Source organism: Narcine bancroftii, chromosome 3 (assembly GCF_036971445.1).
Source record: "Narcine bancroftii isolate sNarBan1 chromosome 3, sNarBan1.hap1, whole genome shotgun sequence".
Lineage (NCBI taxonomy): Eukaryota > Metazoa > Chordata > Chondrichthyes > Torpediniformes > Narcinidae > Narcine > Narcine bancroftii.
In genome coordinates, this window is record NC_091471.1 from 283278726 (window position 1) to 283305311 (window position 26586).

At 42.7% G+C, this 26586-nt stretch overlaps 1 protein-coding gene across 5 annotated transcripts in view; it reads right to left on the reverse strand.

The window, feature by feature from the left end:
* The window catches only part of ctns (cystinosin, lysosomal cystine transporter), a 76432-nt gene that overhangs the window by 46642 nt on the left and 3204 nt on the right, over positions 1-26586 (reverse strand). For 2 of the 5 annotated variants that reach the window (XM_069928372.1, XM_069928376.1), the window contains exons 2-5: positions 19039-19111; positions 9381-9459; positions 4410-4494; positions 293-408 (exon numbers count right to left, since the gene is read on the reverse strand). In XM_069928372.1, the coding sequence (XP_069784473.1) occupies positions 293-408; positions 4410-4494; positions 9381-9459; positions 19039-19096 (338 nt within the window). In that variant the 5' untranslated portion in view covers positions 19097-19111. The other 3 variants (XM_069928373.1, XM_069928375.1, XM_069928374.1) reach the window with 3 other exon arrangements.

Genomic DNA, 26586 nt, shown 5'->3' on the forward strand with positions numbered 1-26586 from the left:
GAGTCTAAAACTAGAGTGCAGAGTTTTAAGGTGATAATTTAAAGTTTTACGGAGGACCTAAGCGGTAATATTTCCACATAGAGGGTGGCAGGTATCTGAAACGTGCTACCAGAAGATGTGATAGAGGTTGGAGAATTGTGACATTTAAAAGAATATCAACAGGTATTTGGATAGGAAAGGTTTGTAGTAGTATAGACCAATTGCAGACACGTGGGGCTAACTCAGGACAGCATGGACAAGTTAGGCCAGAGGGTCTTCCCCCCTGCTGTATAACTCTACGACATTGACCCACCTGGTCACATTGTTGCTTCTGTTGCCAGCAGTTTCAAGGAGCACAGTGGCCCGGCCAATTCCAACTCCTTTAACTTGGAAACATGTTGAATTAGTTGAGTGAGAGGATAACGTTATCTGTTGGAATAAAGCACTCAAAGTTACTATTTATATTATTTCATGGAAGGGGCAACAAAAAGTAGGAACACGGGAGGAGGTCAAAGGTGTGGTGGGCGGATGGACGGTACTAGGAGTGGTACCTAGGAAACAATGAGGCACACCTGCAAAGTAACTACTCGATTGGATTCACAAATTACATGCAGCTTGGAAACTTGGTCCAATGCTCCAAAATAACAAGGTGAGCTGGTTGAAAATGTGCTCAGTTTAATGGTGGGGATGAGGGAATACCTCACTTCCTTTATTTTTTTCTAGGAATAAGCAGCATAGCTGCAGTTGCCAAGACAACTGTGGGAAGAGTGGGTGGAAAGGACACCCATAGGTGAGAAAATAAGGCAAAGGTGACTCACTGGGTGGAGGGGAAGGCAATGCTCCACTGCAGTCTCACTGTGCCATGCCAGTTGCTGGGTGATCAATCACATGACCACAGCATCCTCTGAACAACATGACAACAATTTCTTGGTGCATGGTGTTATATCTGCAGTTTTCCAGTCCTGAATCCTCTCCAGGACCTAACAAATTTGGGAGATTATATCCAACACATACTCTGTCTCTACAGCAACACCAAGTCATTTATTTTAACTTAAACAATTTAGAGTTTCTGAATTGTGTAAAATTTGTCATTCACAACACACCATTTTGGCATGTTACATTCCTGGTGTTGAACTCCTGGACCTCCTGCTCCATTTGAAGGATTTGTCTGAGGGTTTGTTTATCACTGAATTCTGCTCATTAAGGTCTGACATGCCTTTAGAGACCCACAAATACAAGGCAAGATCGCCAACTGCTGATAAACACTACAACTTAGAGGAGCAAATTTACCAGATTGATTCCAGCTAACAGTCATAGTAGGGGATTTTAATGTTCCAAATATTGACGGGCAAAGTCAGTGTGAAAGGTTTAGATGGGGTGGACTTAGTCAAATGTGTTCAGGAAAGTAACCTCCAACAATATGTGAGGGTCCTGCAAAGGAGGGGGCAACACTTGTTCTGGTCTTGAGAAATTGCAAAGGGCAAGGGAAGCCTTTGTGGATGAGTTTTTGGAGACCAGCGACAAATGTTCAATTAAGTTTTAGGTAGTTGTGGAGAGAGACAGGGCAGGACCACGAATCAAAAATTGGAATTAGGACAAAGCTATCTTTGAAAGTTTATGATGAGAATTTACACAAGTTGACTGGAACAGGCTGTTTGAAAGAAGAGGAAAGTTAGGAAAATGGGATGTTTTAAAAAATGTATTGACAAGAGACAGGACATGCATTCTTGTTGAAGTGAAGGGTCAGACAGACAAACAAAAGGGAATTCAGATTTTTCTCAGGAATAAGGATGCTTGGGGCAGGTATAAGCAGCTGGGAATGTGTATAACTAGAGGAACAAGTAAGGAAATCAGAAGGGCATCAGGGACAGGAGACAGCTTTGGCCAATAACGCTGAAGAGAATCCCATGAAATTTTCAAAGTGCATTAAGTGAAATATGGTAACCAGAGAAGAAAATGGATCCCTCAGGAATCAATGTAGTCCTCCGTGTGGAGCTACAGCAGATGAGCAAGGTCCTCAACAAGTATCTCTCCTCTGTTTTCACTGTGGAGAAAGACATCAGGACTGGGGAACAGGGCAGTTGAGAATAGTCAGTATTACAGTTGAGGAGTTCCTAATGCATATGGAGGTAGACATTTTTCCTGGGCCTGATAAGACTCTGTGGGAAGAGAGAGAGAGAGATTGTAGGTGAGATTTAAGAGTAATTTATGACAGAGTCATCATTAAGTACAGGTGAGGTGCCAGAAGAATGGAGGGTGGCAAATGTCATGCCTTTGTTCTAAAAGGGCTGCAAGGAAAAGCCTGGAACAAGTCGGTGAGCCTAACATCTGCAGTTGGTAAATTACTCGGCAGCATTCTGAGGGAGAAGACATACTTAGATGGACAAGGGCTTACTAGAGGTTGTTAGCATGGTTTTCTCACAATTTTTAAGATGTGACCAAAAAGATTGAGCTGTAGATGAAGTGTATATGGATTTTAGCAAGGCATCAAGATAAAGTTCTGCACAGTAGGCTACTTTGGAAGGTTAGAGATGACACAGCGGAATGGCCAAGATGAGACAGAGGAATGGATAGAAAATTGGCTTCATGGTTTAAAAAAAAAACCAGAGAATGAATGGTGGGTCTGGAGGCCTGTGACTTGCAGTGTACCACAGGGTTCAGTGCTGGGCCCATTGCTGTTTGCCAGCTGTATCAATGATTTAGATGAAAATGTACATGGCCTGATTAGCATGTTTGCAGATGGAACTAATGTGTCTGGTACTGTAATATAGAGAAGAACTGTTGCCTAAAATTGCAGCAGGATCTTGATCAATTGAGCAGGTGGGCAGAGGAAGGGATGATAGAATTTAACAGATATGTGAGGTGTTGCATTTTGGGTAGGACCTACACAGTGAATGGTAGGAATCTGGGGAGCTTTGTAGAGCAGAGGGATCTTGAAAGCTCAAATTTATAGTACCTTAAAAATGGGGTCAAAATAGGGTAGTCAAAAAAGGCTTTGGCCTTCAGCAGTCAGCATATTGAGTATAGAGTTGGGAGGTCCTGCTGCAGTTATATAGGACTTTGGTGAGACCCCATTCGGAGTACTATATTCAGTTTTGGTCACCATGCTACAGGAAAGATGCCAAGCTGGAAAGAGTGCGGAGAAAATTTACGAGGAGGTTGCCAGGATTCGGGGCCTGAGCAGGCTGGGGCTTTATTTCTTGAAGCGCAGGAGCTCTAAGGGGTGATTTCACAGAGGTGTACAAAGTATTGGGTGAATGGAGTCTATGGCCAGATTGAGGTAACTGGTAACCAAATGACATAAGTTAAAGTGAGGGGCAGAGATTCAACAGGAACCTGAAGAGTAGGGAAAACCAGATGCGTACGATCCAGTGATCATTGGGGGATCAGAAGTGGAGAGGATGAGCAAATGTAAGTTCTTGGGAGTCACTGTCTTGGAGGATCTTTTCTGGTCCCAACACACTAGTGGCATCGTGAAGAAAACACGTCAGCTTCCTCAGGAGTTTGTGGAGATTTGGTCTGACACCAGAGACCCTGGAAATTTCTACAGCTATGTGGTGGAAAGTGTGCTGACTGGCTATATCAAGGTCTGGTATGGGGACACCAATACCCCTGAGCGTAAAGCCCTCCAAAAGGCAGTGGACACAGCCCAGGGCATCACAGGCAAACCCCTTCCCGCCACCGAGAACATCTACAGGGAACGCTGCCGTCGGAGACCAGAAGAAATCATCAAGGATCCACACCACCCAGCACATGCTCTGTTCTTGCTGCTGCCATCAGGAAAGAGGTGTAGGCGCCACAAGACTCTCACCACTAGGTTCAGGAACAGCTGCTTCCCCTCCACCATCAGTCTCCTTAACAACAAACCCAATCAGAGACTCATTTTTGAGGACTCTAAAATTTGTTTTTTTCCCTTCCCTCTATTGCACAGTCAGTTGTTTACTTGTTTACATGAATATGCTGTGTACAGTTTTTTTCACTACCAATAAGTAGTAATTCTGCCTCGACTGCAGGAAAAAGAATCTCAGGGTTGTATGTGATATCATGTATGCACTCTAACAATAAATCTGAATCTTTTAATCAGTGAGTGGTGGGGGTATGGAATGGGAGGCCAGAGGAAGTGGTTGATGTAGGTACCATTGCAATGTTAACGAAACATTCGAATGGGAATATGGGTAGGATGGGTTTAGAGGCATGTGGGACTAGAGCGGATCAGATATTTTGGTCGGCGTGGCCAAGTTGTGCTGAAGGGGTGCTTCCACACAGTGTGACTCTGTGATTTGTTTGTTGCTGTCAGTCTGCTGGTGGAAGATGCCATATGATTTATATGGCCAGTGAGCCATTTTCACGACTTGTGTCCTTCAACACAAAAGTAAGGCAGAACTAATCAGAGCATTAAAGCAGAGTTTGAACATCCTGTCATTACTTACGTTTTCTGGAAGCTCAATGACCGAAGTCTGTTTGGATGAGAACATCACATTAAACGTGACAAATAATGTTTCCTGTGGAGGTTCACTGAGGGAAGAGCAGACATGAAGTAAGTCAATATCTGCATTTATAAAGTACCTTTCAAACCCTCAGAATGTCACCAAAATTTGGTGACTTGAGGAGCCAATTTGTAAATAACAAAGTCCTACAAACCACAACATGAGTAGATAATCTGTTCTTGGTTATATTGGTTAAGGAAGGAATGTTGGTATATAGAGGTAGAGCACAGCAACGGGCCTTTCTCCCCACCACATCCACGCTGAGTTTTACTCCATGCACCTGATACAGTTTGCATTGGGACTATATCCTCCCTATCTTGCTTATTCAGGTCTGCCTGAATATCTCTTAAACATAATGTCTGGTTCCACTAACTCAGCTGGCAGCGAGTTCCAGTCTTGACATTGTAACATTGGTTATATAACTTTGCTTCCGATGGAAGCTGTGTGACCTGCTGATCTTCTCCAGCACTTCTGTGCATTAAACTACAATCAGAGCATCTGCAAACTTTCTTGTTTAATTCCAGTATCTATCTGTGTGCAAGTAAAATAGCTTTGTGACCCTTTTACACTAATGCCCTTTTGCTTTAGATACCCCTGCCATAAGCAAAAACTGTTGCCCTTCTAAGCTACTTTTGCCTCCCATAATCTCATTGGGTCACTCATCTGCCTCCTTTGCTCCAAGGAAAACGAGCCCAGCCCCAGGAAGCATATTGACAATCTAGAGAAGGAAAAATGGAAAACTCCTGTTTAGGGAGTAGGGTCATGCTTAAAAGGGAAATGAGGTAAGCAAAGAAGGATCACAAAATATTACCAACAGGATTATGGTAAATTCAAAGGTGTAAGTAAATTAAGTACAAAAGAATACCCAGGGGAAGAGTTGGCCCCACTACAGGCAACTGGGCAATCTGTATGTGGTGCTGGAAGGAATGGGTTAGGTCCTGAATTAATACCTTTCATCAGTATTTACAGAGGAAACGAATTTTATAGTAGGAGAATTCTGTGAAATTCTGGTGCAAATCACTGTAAATGAGAAAGAGCCAGAGCAGGCTTAAAGGTGGATAAATCCCCGGGGCCGGATGAGACTTAAACTCAGGCATCCACAGGTCAGGGAAGAGATTGCTGGGGCTCTGGTGGAAATGACCACGTGAGGAACCAGATGACTAGAGGATAGTAAATGTGGTCCAAGTTCAAGAAGAACAGCAGGGAAAAGCCTGGTAATTACAGAGAGTGAACCATCTGTTCTTAGTAGTAAAGTTACAGCAAAACATTGAGATCGGACTATGAATGCTTGGAAAGGCAGGGGCCAATTAGGGAAAGCTAGCATGGCTTTATCCAGAGTAGATCCTGTCTAAATAATTGGGCTGTATGCGTATTAATGAGGGCAGTGCAGTAGATGTGGTTTACATGGATTTCAGTAAGAACCAAATTGGGGTTGTAAAAATTAAACTGAATTGTAAATACTGGGATAGGCTTTAACCAGAGTCTCAGCAGATAAACAGGCTCAAGCCGAGTAAGTACTTAGATGGGAGATTGCCTGGGAATACTTTGGGAAGCACGATGAGTGTAACGGTTAGCACAACACTCTTACAGCACCAGCAATCAGGACCAGGGTTCGAATCCTCCATGGTTTGTAAGGAGTTGGTATGCTCTCCGTGTCTGCATGGGTTTTCCTCCCACTCTTCAAAATGTACTGGGCGTGTTGGACAGTTAGGTATAATTGGGCGGCTTGAGCTCATGGGCCGAAAGGGCCTGTAACTCTGATGTATGTCTAAATTTAAATTTAAAAAAAATATAAACTTTTTCAAGGCCCCACATGGGAAACTAATCCAAAAGGTTAAGTGTCATGGGACCCAGGGCAAGTGGCTAATTGGATCCAAAATTGGCTTGACATAGGGGACAATGCTACAATAGTGTTTCATGATTGAATGCCTGTAACTAGTGGTGTTTCACAAGAATCAAGCTGAACCTCAGCTATTGGTGAATGATTTGAAAGTGGATGCAAAAGGCATCTTCTGTAAGTTTGCAGATGACAACAGACTGGCAAAGTTATTGAGAGTGCAAAGAGTAGTATGGGCTGAGAAATGGGTGATGGAGTTTAAACCTGTAAAATAAGAAGAGGTGCATCTTGGGAGTACTTATGAAGCTAGAACATACCATGAATAGTAAGTTCCTACGATGCAGGTCCAAAGATCCTTGCAGGTAGCAACACTGATAGGTAATGTGATTAAGAAGGCATTTAGGATACTGGCATTCATTAGCCACGGCACTGAATACAAGAGCGGAGAGGTTATAAAACATTGGTCAGATCTCAGCTGGGGTTGAGTTGTAGCCCTGATCACCATACCACTGGAGAGGGTGCAGAGAGGATTCATCAGCATGTCGCCTGCTGTAGTGTTTCAGTTGGAGAGGCCACATCTGTATTCTCTGGAGTGAATGAGGTTAGCGCAGGACATGATTGAGGTATTTTAAATTATGAAGGGTACACAAAAAGTAACAGCACAACAAAGTCCCTACAGCCCCCCCAATGTTGTGGCGACCTATGTAAACCTACTCACCTTAAACAGATGTCCTGATATAGATAGGATAGACTGAAGGAAAATTTACCCCTTATCAGAGGTGAATAAACATTGAAGGCATTGATGCAGAGTAAGGGGCAAGAAATTTGGAGGGAATCTGAGGGAATACCTGGAACACAGCGTTCTGAGTGTGGTGGAAGAGTTGCTGATAGAATTTAAGAAATACGTATCTAGATGAGCACATGAATCACCCAGGTATAAAAAGCTACTGGCCAGGTGCTGGATAATGGGATCAATATGCATGGGACCCCAGCAAGGAATGTGTGACTGTTTCCATGCCCTGTAACTTTTATCCATACTCTCCCCATAACTAAAGCCCTCCAATCCATGCAACATCTGCATTCTCTCCAAAGCAGTCACATCAAAGATCATGATGTGGCACAGGGACAGGCCCTCCATGTGTCTATCTAGAAACCTATCATATCCACTTCCACCACTACTCCTGACACTCCCCAACTCTGTTCTTTTTTGAAAATTTTATTTAATTTCATATATGCATTAAAAAAACATACATAAATTCCTTATTTGAAAATAGTAAAAAAAGTTAATAGTGATTTTTTTTAATTTCCCCCTCCCCCAACAACTCAATAGAAAAGAAGGAAAAAAAGAAAGAAAACATCTGGATAATATTTATAAAAACTTAAACTATCAAATAAAATCTAACATATCTTAATTTTCTTGATTTTAGGAGTCGGAAGGTTCAGGTTGGGCAATTACAACTTAATTCCTACAATTTGTAAATCTGATTCCCAAATTTTTTGAAAAATTTCTAATATGTTACATAAATTATACGTAATTTTTTCAAGTGGTATCCAACTCCCTATTTCAGTCTGGTCATCTACCCATCCCCAAATACACATCTGATTTCCAAGTTACTGCCACAGATATTTTAACTACCACTAGGGCTATTTAAACACATTTTTTAAATATTTATTTAATTTTAATTTCAATTCTGTGTCAAAAATATTTCCAAGAAAAAAAAATATCTTGAGGAAACTCAACTTTTGTAACTCTTTCCAAAAATAACCCAGTTCTGTCCAAAAGGGTTTAATTTTGAACATTCCCACGTAGAATGTAGAAAAGTACCTATTTCTTTATTGCATCTAAAACATTTATCTGAAAAATTAGAATTTAATCCATTTAATTTCTGTGGAGTAAGATATAGTTGATGTAAAAAAAATTATATTGTACCATTTTAGATTGGACATTAGTCATATTATCCTGACAAAGTTCTAACCAAGTTTCCTCTTGAATATTGATTTTTAAATCTTTCTCCCATCTTTGTCTTGACTTATGAACTCCTGGTTTATTCATTCCTTTTTGCAAAATTGTATACATAATTGAAATAAACTTTTAATATTTATATCTGTTTATATCTGAACTTTGTTCAGGTAATATCAAATCTGGTCCTAAATTTTCTCTTGAATCTGCCTTTAACTGATAATAAGAGAATATTGTATTGTTTTGTATTCCATACCTACTTTTCAATTGCTCAAATGTCATTAAAGTTGATCCTTGAAAACAATCTTATATTGTCTTAATTCCTTTGTTAAATGAAATATCAAAATTATTTATTGTAAAAGGAATAAGTTGAATCTGGCTCAATATTATTCCTGGTATCTGAAAATTTCTTATTCCCATTTCTAAATGTATTTTATTCCAATATTTTAAAAAGATGTTTTAACAAAGAAATATCTCTATTTCCAATAAAAAGGTTATTATTCCATTTGTATATAAAATTCTCTGACTTATCTTCTCCTATTTTATTAATTTCTACATAAATCCTTGCTAGCTTCTCTCCCTCTTGAAAAAAAGAGTGAAACCTCAACTCTGCTGCTCTATAATAATTTTTCAAATTTGGTAATTGTAATCCTCTTAATTCAAATTTTCATGTTAATTTTTCTAATGCAACTCTTGCCATTTTTCCTTTCCAAATAAATTTCCTTACCTATTTATTTAGTTCCTGAAAAGACTCTGATAGTATAAATATAGGTAACGTTTGAAATAAATACTATACAACCCACCACCCTGTTAATAAAAATCGTCCCGCACATCTACTTTAAACTACATCCCCATCATAAATGCACATCCTCTGAAATGTCACGTTTCCATCCTGGGAAAGAGAGTCTGCCTGTCTCCCCTGTCAATGGTACAGCCTGTAGAGTTATTGAGTGCAGACAAACCATAACTGACTAAACATTGAGATTGTCTTGAGGGACTGAATGACTTGGGATTTTCCTTCACAGATGTAATAAACTCCTCAGTGGAGTAAGACCAAAGCACCTAATCACCAAACAAGCGCTCCGCTTGTCCAAGGATTATATCAAACAGCACCTACCTTGGAGTTACACTGACATTTCGAAGACTGCCAATTTCTAGATCAACAATTTCTGGTGCCTTAAGTGTCATAGTAGTTTCTGTAAAAGGTAGAGAGAGTGCAGTTGACGTTCTTTCTCCTCCAGTAAGGAACCGAATGCAATCACATTGATACCAGCGAGAAATGTCAGAATAGGAATCAGAATTTATTGTCACAAACAAGTCAGGAAATTTGTTGTTTTGCAGCAGCGTCACAGGGCAAAATTCACATCAACCACCTGACAAAAATAAATAAAATTAGTGCACAAAAGGTCAAAGTAAGGCAGTGTCTTTGGTTCATTGATCGTTCAGGAATCTGATGGCAGCGGGGAAGAAGCTGTCCTTGTGCCGCCGAGCGCTCGTCTTCAGGCTCCGGTTCCTCCTCCCCGATGGTAGCAGAGTGAAGAGGGCGTGGCCTGGGTGGTGGAGGGTCCTTGAAGATAGAGGCTGCTTTCTTAAGACACTGCCTCTTGTACAGGTCCTCGATGGAGTGAAGTCCGGTGCCTGTGATGGCACTGGCTGAGTTCATAAGCCTCTGGAGTTTTTTACTGTTTTGATCATTGGCATCGCCATGTACCAGTGATGCAACCAGTCAGAATACTCCCCATGATTTATTTACCTGTAGAAGTTTTCGTGAGTCTTCGGAGACATAGTGAATCTCCTCAAACACCTAATGGAGTATAGCCGCCGGCGGGCCTTCTTTGTGATTGCGTCCACATGGAGGCTCCAGGTCAGATCCTCGGAGATGTTGACACCGAGGAATTTGAGGTTCTTGACCCTCAGGGTGGCACGGTTTGTGTGGTAGTTAGCACCATGTTATCACAGTGCCACCGACCTGAGTTCGAATTTGGCACTGTCGATAAGGAGCTTCGACATTTTTCTCCCCGTATCCGAGAGGGTTTCCTCCACATGCTCCAGTTTTCTCCCACTTTTCAAAGATGCATGGAGTTAGAAGGTCACATGGGCCAGAAGGCCTGTTACTGTGCTGTATCACTAAATTAAACTAAATCAAGAGTCTGTAACCGCCCAGGTGAGCACATTCTGTGGATTAATGCATCACGCAGATCAGGAAGATTGCAGCACAAACTCTGGGCTGTAATAGCTGGCCATAGCTTGATGCTTTTGGTGAAGGAGCTGAATCCCATGGATACGGGAAACGAAGGGGAAAATGAGGAAACTAGCAGATTAGTGGAAATTGATTTAAGAGAATTAAATTATGGAAAAAGACAAAAAATGCAGATGCTGGACGGGGAGAGGCTGGAGGGACTCGGCAGATCAGGCAGCCATCTATGGGTAGAAATGTCGGTCAACGTAAAAGAACATAAGAAACTGGAGCAGGTGTTGGCCATCTAGCCTGATCCACCATTCAATAAGATCATGGCTGATCTTGCCAAGTAATCAGCTCCAATTACCCACTATTCCACAATACTTTTAATTCCCCTATCATTCAAAATTATACCGATGGCTCAAATCGATTTAATGAGGCAGTTCTATTCCCTACTCTCTGGGAGAACCAGTTCCTCCACATCTATGCCTTGAATCCACTCCCCTACATCTTGAGAATATAACATGATGGCTGTTATCACTTTTCAAACTAACCAATAGTTCCTTGGAACTATTTTTGACTAATACAGTCAATCAACTGGAAACAAACTGGCAAAAAAAATTCTGATGAAATAAATAAATAATGTAAAGGAATAAATAAAGTTTTAAATTAAAATTGTAAAAGTATAGGTGCTCCAGAAAGTAACACACAAACCCTTAGAGAAGATGGGAGCAAACATTCAGCCAGTGGAGTGTACCTGTCATGCTCTCCCCCCTCAGCAGCTATTTGAATAAAATTTCAATAAAGCTATGGGTTTGTTTAATATTTTATTTAAAAATTTTTAGTCCATAAATGTAGTCAAATATAAAATTAAAAACTACGAATCCAAGTAGATAAATTTCTGCTGCATAATGGTTGTAATCCAAATCCTCCAAACCCCACCCCCCCCAAAGACCCAAAAGAAGTGTGTGAGATGAGAAAAAGAAAGAAGGTAAGAGTGGAAAAATAAGAAAGATTGCTGAAAATGAATTTCAATTCATTGTTTAACTAGTCTTCTTCTTTGGAGAAGATTAACGTGGCCTCGAGGACTGGAAGAACCTCAACTAAAGATTTAGAGGTAAAACTCAGGATTCTGTTGACACCGGTGGTTGAGTGAAAGAACACAAATGCTGGAGAAACTCAGCGGGTCAAACAGTGCCTCTATGTAGCAAAGGCTTGAGCCCTTCATCAAGGTGTGGGGGAACATGAGAGATGTCTGAAGAAAAGGGGGTAGGGGGATGGTGAGGGTGGGAGATAATAGGTGGAAGGGGACGCCGCAGGAAGGAAACTAGGCTAGGTGGAGAGAGAGAGGTAGGAACTGGAATAACTAGTTAAAGGGGGGAAAAGGCAAGCTTATTAGTGGAATGCAGTGAACTCAATGTTCATGCCCTGGGGTTGGAGGGTGACAAGACGAAAAATGAGATGTTGTTCCTCCAATCTTTCAGACAACTCATCCTGACCATCTGCAGATTGGAGGAACAACACCTCATTTTCCGTCTTTCCTCCCTCTTCTCTCTATGTATCGTCTCCTGCCTTTGTCACCCGCTTTACCCCACACCTTTCATTCCTTGATGAAGGGCTCAAGCCCAAAACGTTGGTGATGTATCTTTACCATTGCTATATAAAGGCACTGTTTGACCTCCTCAGTTTCTCCAGCATTTTTGTGTTTTTTCAACTAAAGATTTACATCTGAGATCTGTAAATATCGTTTCCATATTTGTAGGAATATGTCATACTTATTTTTAGGCTGCAAGTAATTTTCTCAAGGGAAACACAGCTATGCATTTCTGCATTCCAGCATGCCATGCCTCATGGGAGTCAGTCTTCCAAGCAACTGCAATACACTTTTTGGCCACAGCCAATGCAATTTTCACAAATTCAACTTGATATTTAGATTAATTTCAATTTTAGTCTTATCACCATTGTATTTCCCAGTAAAAACAAGTCTGGATTTTGGAAATGGAATTCCAATAATCTGTTCTAAAAAATTTCCTAAATCCACCCAGAAAAGGTCTCACTTTGGAACAAGTCAAGTGTCAGAAAGTTCCTATCTCCTCGCCACATCTAAAACATTTATCTGATGTCTGACTTAAACATTAATTTATGTGGTGTGAGATATAACTGATGCAAAAAATTGTATTGTACCAATCTATACCTTGTGGCTGGTAAGTTACTAAACCGAAAGAAACACACTGAGACTGCAGTAGCTACTTTACTGGTTCCAAATTGTGCGCTTAAAAGGCCTGCCCAGTCCTCAGCGCTCCAGCGGGGTGGAAGTTAACGCCAACTTCTGGGCTGAAGCTTTACCCTACTCAGAGCATCTCCATAGCTGCCGCTGGCTGCGGACTTAACTGCGGCTGCGGACTTAACTGCGGCTGCGGCGCTGGTTTGCTCATCGTGCAGGTAAGCCGCTACAACCTAACATTTATTGTATTTGTCGTACTGTCCTTACATAAATCAGACCAGTTTTGCTCATCAATACTTACATTGAAGTCTGATTCCCATCTCTGTCTAGACTTATGAACCCCGCCTGTTTAGGGGCTCCCATTTGATGTAAGAAATACATTGCTGAAGTGAATTTCTTTGTATTTCCCTTTTGAATCAGAGTCTCCATGTCACACTTTGATGAAAACATTGGTGGCCCAATTTTTCCCTTGTGTATGTTCTGAATTAAAAATAGCAGAAGACTGTGTTGTTAAGGATTCCGTAGTTATTTTTTAATTGTTCAAATGACGTAAGTTGTCACTGCTCATAGTCACCCTCAATTATATCAGACCAAGTCTCTAAAATTTTTATTACCCATTGTAAAAGGGATAAGCCTGGTTTGAATCAAAGGTGTTTTAGGAGATAGACCCCCTTTTGTTCCAATCTCATCATTTATTTTATACCAAATATTAATTACATGGTTTAATAAGGGGGCTTCTTTCTCACCAAATATTAATTTAGCTTCCCATTTATGTATAAAACTTTCTGCTATTCTCTCTGCTACTTTTTCTAGTTCTATTTTCATCTAATGCAGGTTTGTCTCTTTCCTCAAAAAAGGAAGCAAAAAATCTCCCAATAAATGGCAGCGCCCAGGATGATGAGCAGGCTCTGTCGCTCACCGCTAGGGCGTCTCTCCCAAAGTGTCTTGGTAAGAGTCTTTATCTCGATTTGTATATTATTAAGGCTTTATCTGTAAACTTGGAGGGGGAGAGGAAGGGGGTTAATCCTGCTGACGGCAGGGTTAGCAGAGCAGCTACCACAACGCTGTTACAGTGCCAGCAACCAGGGTTCGAATTTAAAGGATGGTGCACCAAGGGCCTGAGTGGGACAATGGTGTGGAGGTGAGCTGGGTTGCACCGAGGGTCTGTCAGGGACACCAGGATTGATGGCGCTCGCCGCTGGCGAAACTCTCATAAAGTGCCTCCCTATCCCTGACTGGTAAGAGTCTATACCTTTATTAGTATTAAGTATATTAGTGAGGCTTTATCTGTAAACCTGGGGGAGGGAGTTAATTATGACGGAGGCACGGTTAGCATAGCAATTAGTGCAACGCTGTTACAGCGACTGGGGTTCAAACTTAAATTTTGTAAGTTACGGGAATTACTTGATTAAAGTGAAATTTACATAATTACATAATACAACAGTTCTGTTTTTCTTAAAAATTACTTTACATTTAGCACTGCCTTTTGTCTTTTAAATGATGCAGTTGTATTAGTGAAGTATTGGAAGAGAGAGGCATTTCCAGTACCCGCGATCTCCGTAGGTGGCAGATAATGGGAATTTTACTGTTCCTTCAGCTCCTTGTTATCAATGGACCCTTGACTGTCTAACATCTGGCAGGTTTTATGTCATCTCGGTGCAAACAGATGCAACGCAATTAATCCCTCTGCCTTTTTTTTCTTTCACATTACAACCTCCTGTCACTATGGTTCACATGTTCGCCTCGGTTTCTGTTTTCCCTTTTTCTTTGCTGGGTTCTAAAATGCTCCCTTTCCTGCTATTTCTGGAAACTCTTCCTTTAACTTCTTTTCAGCCACAGTTGAATCACTTTTCCTGTTTTTTAGATTTTTTAGCCAGTGGTTAATTTGCAACGTTTGGATTATTTCTTTAATGCTTCACTAACGTGTTCTGAGATACAGGGAACAAGAACTGAAAATAGGTAAACTTGCATAGAATCTCTGCCCAGCTCTCTGTGGTTCAATGACAGGAACAAGAACAATACAGGAACAGAACTGTTGTAACTGTCAAAGACTGAACCAGCAGGGGCTCTTTCAGCCTAGTAAGAAGAGGCCAACAAATGATCTGATTGATATCCTTGAAAATAGAAATGTTTCCAGAGCAAAAGAGCTGAAGGATTGGTTTCCCATTCTGAACAATTTCAAAATGAGATAGAAATTTTGGCCACTTGTAATCCAAAAATAAATTTCACTGGAAATATTTTCCCTGAGAATGCAGTTATAATGTAGAAATCCCTACCACAGATAACAGTTGAAGCAAATTGCAATCATTTAAGGGAAGTGAGATTTTAACATGATGATGAAAGATAACTTTCCCCATACCTTCTAACAGATGTTGTAAGATTTAAGATGGTCTAGATAAGATTCCAGTTTGTTGACTGACCGATAAAATCTTGTGCATCATCCCACAAGATTACTTCGCATTCCTGCCCTGATCAACAAGTTGCTCAGAGCACAACTTTTGCCAGCTCTCTGTGATCTGACTGGCTTCAGTCTGGTCGCTTGTTTTGTTTAAGCGCCATCAACAGAAATAAAAAAAACAGGGTTACATATTGGGCCAAATCACCTCACTGGAAAGGGTTCTGAGAGATACAATCTATCAACATTTGGATGCCCGGGGAAAATTAAGGAGAGCCAGCGAGGGTGTGGGAAATAGTGTCTCACAAACTTGATAGAATTTTTTGAAAAGTTAATAAAGAGGGAAGATGAGAGAAAGGCAGTTGGTATTATTTATATGGATTTTAGTGAAGCATCTGATAAGGTTCCACGTAGTAGGCTTGGACACATTGGCCAATTAACCAACTGGATAAAAATTGGCTCAGTCAGGGAGTGTGGTTGTCGGGAGCAGTTTTTCAGACTGCAGGACTGTGACCAGTGGAGACCATCAGAACCCTTGCTTTTTTATATATACATAGACCAGATGGGGAACTGGACTAAGGAAAGACAGATGCAGTTCAACTCAAGGTGCAAGGTGCTGCATTGGATTAAATTGAGCCAGGGCACGACTTACTCTGTTAACAACAGGGAGAGTTTAATGGAGGAAGGGAAAGTCAGGGTGGAGGTACTTTAAAGATGACAGCATTGTAGGCAGACTAGCAAAGACAGTGTATGGGACATTTGCCTTATCAGTCAGACTGAGACTCCAGCTATGTTTAGAACAGTCTCTGTGCATTGGTGGTAGCTTTCCACAGGTTGTACCTGCTCTTTCTGTACATCTCTGAATCTCCTGAACTAAACACCACAGGTCTGGTCTTCACCAGTTTGTCCATGGATTAGGATACACACTCGTCCACGCATTTCTGATAAACCTGCTAGCACCCGAGACCTGCTGCCGAGTCCTTGAAGATTACCAAGAACATCCACTCCAGGCAATCACAAATTAAGAGGAAAAGAACAATTGCTTTGCCCTGGTTTCTAACCTTTTGTAGAATCCCTTAAAAATGCTGCTTCAATTCTTGCCCAATCCAAACCATCACCTCAACTTTAGTTTTCCAATTCTTGACTATAGCTGGGCCCAATGGAACCTTTTCCTTTTTATCTTTCCTGTCACGCTGGCTTTAAAATATTTTAAATTTAAATTTATTTTTAAATTTAGACGTACAGCATAGTAACAGGCCCTTTCGGCCCACGAGCCCATGCCACCCAGCAAACCTACAACTCTGGTTTTGAATGGTGGGAGGAAATGGAGTTCCTGAGAAAATCTCGCGCAGAAATCGGGAGAACATACAAACAGACAGCGTAGGATTCAATCCCCAATTGCACTAAATGCTATGCTAACCGTGCGCTCAATCTAACAGGCCAGGACAAAGCTTCCAGATCAGTCTAGATCAGCCATTCTCAACCTTTTTTCAGCTATGCCCCCCTTTAGGACTCTGCTCAAAGTTTATGGCCCCCTTCCCTGTAACCGATCAAGTTTTGGTTTCTTCTGTTCTTCTTTCCTACTCCCTATAAACCTTCAGGGTCTAAAAATGTTAAGATGGTTCAGGACTTCACTTGGTTACTGTTCACATAAGAGAGTTGTTTTTTTTTGTTTTTTTTTACACCATAAATAATGGAAATTCTGCAAAAAAGAGAGGAACAATTCAAAGATCATAAAACACAGGAGCAGAAAATGGCTATACAGCCCAATGAGCCCACCCTGCCATCCAATCATGAAGAGGTGACCACAAACTGAACAGGTATGGTCTTTTCATCTTTGACAAAATAAAAATTTTGAGGCAAGCTGACAAGAAAGAGTTGCAAAGATGGCTGGAGAATATTTCCACCTAGATCAAGAGGGTTTTGGTACTGTTACACTCCCCAGCAGAAATTAGGAGGCACACAAATGAATGAGTTTAACACAAAATTTATTCACCAAACTAACAATAATAGAATTAACTCTATAAATTTAACACCAGCCTTAATGGCAACTCTATATCAACAACAGACTACTATACAGTGTATGTGGGGAAAAAAACCCAGACCATTACAGTCCTGGCTGAATGCCCCAAAAATCACCAAAATTCCCAAAAAGCAAAAAATAAAAACAAAGCCCCCCCCCCGCCCCACGCCAGTCATGTCAACTCTGTCGAGGAACACAAGACTGCTTTGGGGTTCGAATAAAGCTACCACTGTCCTTCACTTCCTTTATCCAGGTATTTCCACAATGACCTCCTGGTCACTAAATCAGGTTCATGCCTCCAAAGCCTACTTTAGGCACGCAAGTCCTCTTCTTTGGACACCTTGTCTTGAGTGGTCTGGTGACCCTCCAAAGCCCTCCTTAGGGTTCACAAGTGCCCTTCTGGCACCCTAGTCCTCTTCCTTGGAAGGGACCAGGAGAGGCACTGGTCAATCCCGCACACTCCACCGACTCACCGCTCTCAAAACTAGCACGCTGGGCTTTTTAAACTGCTCAGCGGTGCCTCCAGCTTTCCCCATCGGTGGAGAGGTTCAGCTACAGGCTCGCTCTCCTGCGAGCCCACGGACTTCTGTGCTCTGCCAGCTGTCAAAATTTCCTAGTGGTAGCTTAGTGCTACTACAAGTCCTAGTAGCTGTCAAATCCCCCCCCCAGCAAGTTCAGTCCTCAGTGAAAAATTAAAATAGTCAAGGTCCATAACAGTACAAAGAGTGGCTCAGAAGAACAGGTCTTTTCACATTTGCAGGTGTGAAGAATAGGTAATCTCACTAAAATAGAAGCGATTTTCAGAAGAATTTAAACAATGTAGATACTGGAGACTCAAAATAATGAGTTTAAATGGGTGTTGAGAGAAATTGGGGTTTCAAAAATCCCTGAAATTCTGCACTTCCAGAAAGTTATGAAAATGTTGAACAAACACATTCAAGTGAGGTCAGATTTTTGGATGGATGGGAATTGAAAGCTGAGGACATTAGATACGTTTGAGGCAGGGGTGAGCCATGATTTTACTGAGTGGCAGGGAGAGCTTTAGAGATGGAGTTTAATGCAGACAAGTGTGAGGTGTTGCATTTTGGAAGGGCAAACCAAGGTAGGACATACACAGTAAATAGTCGGTCACTGAGGAGTGCGGAGGAGCAGAGAGATCTGGGAATACAGATACATTGTTCCCTGAAGGTGGCATCACAGACGGACAGGGTTGTAAAGAAAGCCTTTGGCTTTATAAATCAAAGCATTAAGTATAGGAGTTGGGATGCTATGTTGAAGAGTTTAAGACATTGGTGAGGCCAAATTTAGAATCTTGTGTGCAGTTCTGGTCACCTAACTTCAGGAAGGATATCAATAACTTTGAAAGAGTGCAGAAAATATTTACTAGGAAGTTGCAGGGAGATTTGATAGAGGTTTACAAGATTATGAGAGGTATAGACAGAGTGGATGTGAGTAGGCTTTTTCCACTTAATTGGGGGAGATAAATATGAGAGGACAAATTTTTAAGCTGAAAGGGGAAAGGTTTAGGGGGAACATTAGGGGAAAGTGGTGGGAGCGTGGAATGAGCTGCCATCTGATATGATGAATGCGGACTTGATCTTGTTTTAAGAATAAATTGGATGGATAGGTGAGGTCTGGAGGGTTATGGAATGGGCCTAGCAGAATAATGGTCGGCACAGACGAGAGGGGCGGAATGTTTTCTGTGCTGAAGCGTTCTATGACCACATAACTTAATTGATAAAACTTGGATGGTTTTGAATGAAAATCTAAATGTAAAACAGGAAAAATGAGGGAGTTAAATCATTTCAATGCAATACATTATAAACACCATTATTTGGGCCTCAATGACTTGATTCTGTACTAATTGTTTTAATTTAAAATTGCAGTACAGTAACAGGCCCTTCTAGCCCATGCCACCCAAACCCCGTACATTTTTAGAGGTCTTGTTACTTACGGTCCTGTACTGTAAGTCTGAACAAACAGAGGGGAACCAAAAGTGTAAGTAGCTCCATGCTTCAGTCTCATACCTGAACAGATACAGGAAATGAGTGCTGGTAATCAACTTTCCAACCACAACAGAACTTATTGCTTAACCTTTTTTAAAAATATTTTATTTACGACTTTCACACTCACAAAGCTTAACAAATCATTCAATTTTCCCAATATTCCTGCATATACAGTCTGTATTTACCCCCCCCCCACCCCACATACAATTTAACATACCATCAAGTAGTAAGACACACATCAATGGGGCCTTTGGACTCCTACATATCCTAAACAGGGAAGGAAAAATAAACGCACGTCGCCTGCATCATATCCTGTTTCATTCGTAACACTCCTTTTCCTACTGGGGACTAATTATTATTGCTTAATTTCAAATCTCGATTCAGATCGATATTATAGTGGAACCTCGCTATAATGTGATACTTGGGGTCCAAAAAAAATTGCATCGTCACAGGGTTGTGCTAAATTGGGGTGCACGCTAAACAGAAGTTTCAAAAAAATAAACACATGTAAAATACCTGTATTTGCAATAATCTTTTTTTAATTTCTTACAATCATTTGATTTCTTAAAAAAGCAACTGCGTGTTCATTACTGAAACGCAGCATGTCGCTGGCGGCGAGCGAAATCCAAAATGCTTCTGAGCCTCATTATTATCCTCCTGTGGGTCAGGATCCAGTGGACAGTCTCAGAGTCCGTCAGATACTCATATGTCGGGCATTCGTCATCGGCAGAGTATCACTGGTGTAAATCCTCTACTAATTTCAAGCTGCCTCTCTGCCTCATGCACCTCTTCATCTGTGAAGCCATCATCATTTTCCTTGGTGGATTGTCAGGATGAAAAGGCTGGACCCAGTCCTTTCTCCCAGTATTTTTCCACACACAAGGAACTGACTGCTGCCCACCCAAGTGGCAAACTTCTTTAACGTTCATGCTTTTCTGATAGTCTTCCAGCGGTGTCAACAGTTCAACAAATTAACCTGTAATTCTGCTTGAACACTAGGTGATCCCCTGATCTAGGGGCTGAATCTTAGATGTAGTGTTCTTTGGGAGGTAAGAAACTTGCATCTTTCCATCGAGGCTTACTCGGCTGGCAGCTGGCAGGACAGTTGTCATGCAAAAAAAGAGCAAGGTTGAAGAAGGTGCATGTGAATCTTTGCCTCAAGAGTTATGACAGAGGAAGAGGAGGAACAAGTGATGACTCAGTTGACAGGATGGTGAAGAAGGCATTTGGCATGCTTGCCTCCATTGGGCAGAGTACTGGGACCGAAAGTTGGGACATCATGACACAGTGAAACAAGGTGTTGGTGAGACCACACTTAAATATTGTGGATGTCATTAAGTTGGAAAGGATGTCTGCTGTGTACATTAGCTGACCCGGAGTGAACGTCACATTCAGTGTATAGCGTTGCAGCCTAATCATCATTCTTTGTATTCTCAGTGGACATTCATTTAATGGCTTTTGGAACAATGCAATCAAGGGCTGATGGTCAGTCTCTCCACTGATTGCTTATCCTGTCACAAACTGATGAAATCTTTCACAGGCATTGTGATGCTGAGCAGCTCCTTTTCAATTTGAGTCTCTGCATCTGTCATTGAGCGTGATTCTTATGCAATGGGTTGCCAGTCATCATATTTTTGCAGAAGAACTGCACCGAGCCCTCTATGTGATGCGTCTGTTGATATCTTGATTGGTCTTGCTGGGTCGTAAAACCTCAGAACTGGTTCCTCTGTGAGCAGTTTCTTTAGTTCGCTCCATGACTTTTTGTGCTCACGATTCCATTCCCATTCAATGTTATTTTCTGTTAGTCTCAATGGAGCCATCTTTTCTGAGAGGTTGGATATGAATTTACCCATATAGTTGACCTCTGTACGTCCTTTTTGCATTGTGGCCTTGGCATGTTCCCAATGGCAGACACCTTTCTGGGATCTGGTCTGATGCCCTCACTGCCGATAATATCTCCTACAAATGTTAGTTCTGTCACCCCGAACTGGCATTTCTCTCTATTCAGCTTCAGGTTTGCTTTCCTTGTTGCTTCCAGCACTTTCCTTAGTCTCTCATCATGCTCCATTCTCTTGGTTCCCCATACTAAGATGTCATCCATTGAGGTATCAACTCCATCCAGGCGCTTGTAGACCATATGGATAGTTTTGTGATACCCTTCAGGAGCTGAGCCGATTCCAAATGGTCACCTGAGGAATCTGTATCTGCCAAATGGACTATTGAACTTGTACAGACTTGAACTTGCTTCATCCAATTTTAACTGCCCAAATCCTGATGATGCATCTGAAAAACTTTGAAAAACTGTGACATGATTTCTTCACGTGTCGGAAGCTTAAAGTGTTCTCTCTTTATTGGTCTGTTTAGATCTCTTGGATCCAGACAAACTCTAAGCTTTCCATTCTTTTTGTCCACAACGACAAGTGAACTCACCCACTCCGTTGGCTCATCTATCTTCTGAATCATGTTCAGACTTTCCATCCTGTTCAACTCTGCTTTTAGTTGCTTTTAAAGAGCAAATTGAACTTTTCTGCATGGATGTATTATCGGTGGCACATGCTTATCCACTCTGATTGTGTGTTCTACTGGAAGGCAGCCTAAACCCTGAAATAGGTCATTGTACTCTTTCATGAGTTCATCATCGACTGTCTCTCCTTCGCTTTCCACAATGAGGACTCTTTTTACCAGGTTCAGTTTCTTACAGGCTGTTAAACCTAGTATGGCCTGTACATCTGTTAGCATGTGCTCTGTCCTTGTATTTCACTTTGACCATGCATTCTCCTTGCACTGGTATATCGGTACCTGAATATACTGTCACCTTCAATTTTGTTCCATACATCTTTGGTCTGGGCCTAATCTTCTTAAAAAATCATTCTCTGATATTACATTAATTTATGCTCCAATATCCAATTTAACTGAAATGTATATGTCATTCACGTTTCATCTCAACATCCAGTCTCTGTTTTCTTTCTTGTTTTCAGTCATAACATCTACATAGAATTCCTCTAGCTCCCTTTCATCTACTGCATGAACCTTGCTTTGTTGCACTTGGTTCCTACAGCAACAGGCATAATGATTGCTTTTGTTGCACATGTAGTACGTTTTACCATATACTGGACACTTCTTTGGTAGGTGTTGCGCTCCGCATCGACAACATGGCTTTCGATTGTCCCTTTCATTTTTGTTTGCTGGCCACGCCTTTCTTTCCACTTTGGCGCACTTTTTGCTAAACTGTTTGTCAGTTCTCGTTCACTGCATCCACGTTGCAGCTGGTTTCACTGAAGAGCTCTTTCGCCTGCGTTTTTACAGTTTCTACAGTTAGCAGTCTTTCCCTTAGACTATTATCTAGAAAACCACACATAAATCTGTCTTTATCAGCGAGTCAGTCAGTCCACCAAATTCACAGAATTTGCTTCAGTTTCTCAATTCAGTCGCATACTGATCATTACTTTGTCCATTTTCTGTACACATGTGAAAAATCTGTGCCTCTCAAACATCACATTACGTTTAGGTATTCAGTATGCCTCAAACTGTTCCATTATTTCCTCCAGTTTCATTTTGTCTCCTTCAGCAGCAAATGTGAAGTTATTATACACGTCCAGGGCTTCATCACCCACCACATGTAAGAAAACTGATGCTTTCACTTTATCATTTTTCTCATCAGCTCCGACTGCCACAAATACAATCCAAAATGCTGTTTAAATCTGTTCCAATTTTCAGCCACATTACCTGTCAGCTGAAGTTTCGCGGGTGGATGTAATCCTTTCATGTTTCACTGTGTTAGCTTCTCTTCATTGATCAGTTGCTGACTTCATATTTTACCTTTTAAAGTATTTCCTTCATCTCACTTCTGACACCATGTTTCATCTTTTATTCGTATGTGTGAAGTAAAAGGTTCTTTACTTTAAAGTTGATATGATCAGCACCATGAGGCATGCCATGAGGCTGCAAGCCTCTATTACAGCTCTGCCTACCATGTGTCAGCCCTCTGCTGGCAGCCAAGTCCAATCAAATAGTAAGGTATTGCAAGTTGCATTGCAACCACAATCACTATCATTACAGGGAGGTAGCGCAACATAAAAATGAGGTTGGGGAGTAATAAAGATTGAGGTAATAAAATACTGGGTAAAGAAAGTGGAAGAGATGGAGATCAAAAAGAAAACCCGCAGATGCTGGGGTCTAGTACACTACACAAATGTGAGTGAGAAACTCAGTAGGTCATCCATAGGATATAAAAGATATTCGATGTTTCAGGCCTGAGCCCTTCTTCATGAGTGTCTAAAATCAGGCAGATGCCCGAACAAAAAGGTGCATGGGGGGGGGGGGGAGGGGGGAGGGAACACAGGCTAACAGGTAAGAGGGTGACATAGTAGTAGAAGAGAAAGAAGATGAGGAGTCTTCTTGGGGGCAAAGAAAGTTTCTGAAAGGAAGGGATCTGGAGGACAAAGGGGTAGGGAAAGAAGTTAACGGAATTTGAGGGCGTTGACACAGTTGATTGGAGACTGTAGAGAAGTTGTTGTTCCTCCAATTTGCGGGTGGCCTCGTTGTGGCAGTCCACAAGGCCATGGGCAGACAGGCCAGCTTGACAACGTGGCGTGCAACCACAATGGATTGCCACTGGGAGATCGCTGTCAGGGGGGTTATCTACTGAATCCGGTGCCCCCCGATGCGGTCTCCCCCGCCTCGAAGAGACTGGGAGATCGCTATGTTGAGCACCTTGGCAATAGTGTGGATCTCTCAGTGGCTGCCCACTTCAACTCCCCGTCCGTGGGCAATGTGAAAAGGTAGAAAGTTTTTGGGAAGATGCAAGTAATTTATTGGGACAAGTTATGAAGATGCAAGTTTTGGAAGATCCCAAAATATTTTTATTAGGAGATAGTTTTGATTTGGTTAGATATTTATCAGATGTTTTTAAGTGGAGCAATAGCAAAGAAATGTATAGCTGTAACATGGAATCAGACAATAATGTGGGGTTGAATAAATGGCAAACGGAATTTTTAAATTGTATACCATTAGAGAAAATAACATATAATTTATGGAATTTGATAAGATCTGGAAACGTTATCTGGATTTCATTGTGACAACAGTGTCCGCCACTCCCGCTCCAACTCTCCCTAGTTAATTCAAGGTTCAAGATCATTACGTAAATTTGAAATTTAACTCAGAGGCATTTTTACTTCAATTTTTCCTACTTTTTTTGGGGGGGGGGAGAAAATATGCTCTCTTTTTGCACCATTGTGTTTTTTTATTATTCTCGATGATATGAATACTGTACTTGAATGAAAAATAAAATGTACCCCCCAAAATTCCCTGCCCATTCCCTTGCTGGCATGTCTGTCCATGGGTCCTCTTGCACCGCCAGACTGAGTCCACTCGCAAATTGGACCTCATATTCCACCTGGGGTACCATGATGGCATGAACATCAACTTCTCCAGTTTCACATCTCCACCCCCCCCCCCCCACCCCCCACCCCCCACCTCCACCAACCAGGTCTCCTTTCATCTCTCTATTCCCTTTCAGATCCAACCCCCCCCCCCCCATCACCTTCGTCCTATCCTATCCAACAAGCACCTTCAGCCTGCTGGCCTGTGCCCCTCGCCCCTGCCACCAGCCTCTGAGCATGGTCCCTTTGCCTGCTTCTTGCTCATACCTTGGGGAGCCGCTGCGGTGCGTTCGCCCCCTGTGAACGATGCGAGAGGGGCTGCGCCTCGTCGAGAGGTTCGCCAGCGCCCGCACACGGTCGTGATTCAGCCCGCAGACCGGCCGCGCTGGCGGTGTCCAAAGCCGGAGCCGGCCTAGTCTGCGCCGCCCCCCTCCAGCACCCACGGCCGAACCCCGTCCCGCGTGAATCGCGTCACTTCCTGCGACGCGTGACCCAATGACCCTGGCCAGCTGAGGGACCCTGTGCTGACCCCTCCGCCTCATTCCCGACCCCCCCCCATTCCGCTCCCCCAGACTGACCCCTCATTCCACTTCTCCCCTTTCCGCTCCTCCCCCTCATTCCCCTCCTCCCCCTCATTCCCCTCCCCCCCATTCCCCTCCCCCCTCATTCCCCTCCCCCTCATTCCCCTCCCCCTCATTCCCCTCCCCCTCATTCCCCCCCCTCATTCCCCTCCCCCTCATTCCCCTCCCCATTCCCCATCCCCCTCATTCTCATTCCCCTCCCCATTCCCCATCCCCCCTCATCCCCCTCCCCCATTCCCCTCCCCCCATTCCCCTCCCCCACCATCCCCATCCCCCCTCATTCCCCTCCCCCCTCATTCCCCTCCCCATTCCCCATCCCACTCATTCTCATTCCCCTCCCCATTCCCCATCCCCCCTCATCCCCTTCCCCTCATTCCCCTCCCCCCCATTCCCCTCCCCCCCATTCCCCTCCCCCACCATCCCCATCCCCCCACCATTCCCCTCCCCCCTCATTCCCCTCCCCATTCCCCTCCCCCACCATCCCCCCACCATCCCCATCCCCCCTCATCCCCCTCCCCCACCATTCCCCTCCCCCTCATTCCCCTCCCCCCTCATTTCACTCCCCTCCTCATCTGCGACCCCCCCTCCCGATTTCACTCCTCCAGCCCCGACCCCCTCCCCTGATTTTGCTTCTCCAGCCCTGACCACCCTCCCTCCCCTGATGTCGCACCCCCAGCCCTGACCCCCCTCCCTCCCCTGATTTCGCTCCCCCAGGCCCGACCCCACTCCCCCAGCCCTGACCCCCCACCCTGATTTCGCTCCCCCAGCCCCGACACCCCCCATTCTGCTGCCCCAACACCTCCGCTGCCCCAACACCCCGCCCCCACCCCGCGAGCTTCACATTATCTGTCAAATAACCACATGTAGCTCATGAGCCGCATTTTGGCCACGCCTGCACTAGACCATAAAAATAGGAGCGGGGCAGGTTTGCTCTTTTCCTTCATTGAGATCATGGCTGGCTTGTTACTTCACTGCTGCTTTCCTGTATCCAAAAATGTATCAATATCTACACTCAGTTGGAGAGCTAGTGGTACAGAATTCCAAAGATCCCCATCCTCTGTATGAAGAAATTGCTTCTCAAATGTTGATCTTATTGTGAGATGTCAGTTTGCTGGACACCCTGGCTAAGGGAACCATCATTGCTGAATCTATCCTAATCATTGGGGATTGTGGACCACACTGGGTGACACCATCTGAGGGGGTGACACCAAAATGACTTTATAAAATTTTTGTGCAGTGTTTCAGCAGAAATTTATTTTTTATGAAAATATCCCTGTAGTTAATTATAACAACATAAAACATAAGCCCAGCTTACATGTATAAATGCACCTGCAAGTGAAAACTCAATGCTCAATTTACTCTTTGAACCTTCTAATGCGCTTCGGTCATAGCTGTCATTATTACCCAATTACTTTTCTTTTTTAAAATATTTTTATTGAGTTTAACATATAAGCTGACATTCAGAGTTTTGAAAAATGAAGCACATAGCAAATCATTTGTAAGCACACACAAAAGTAAAACGTTAGATGAAGCT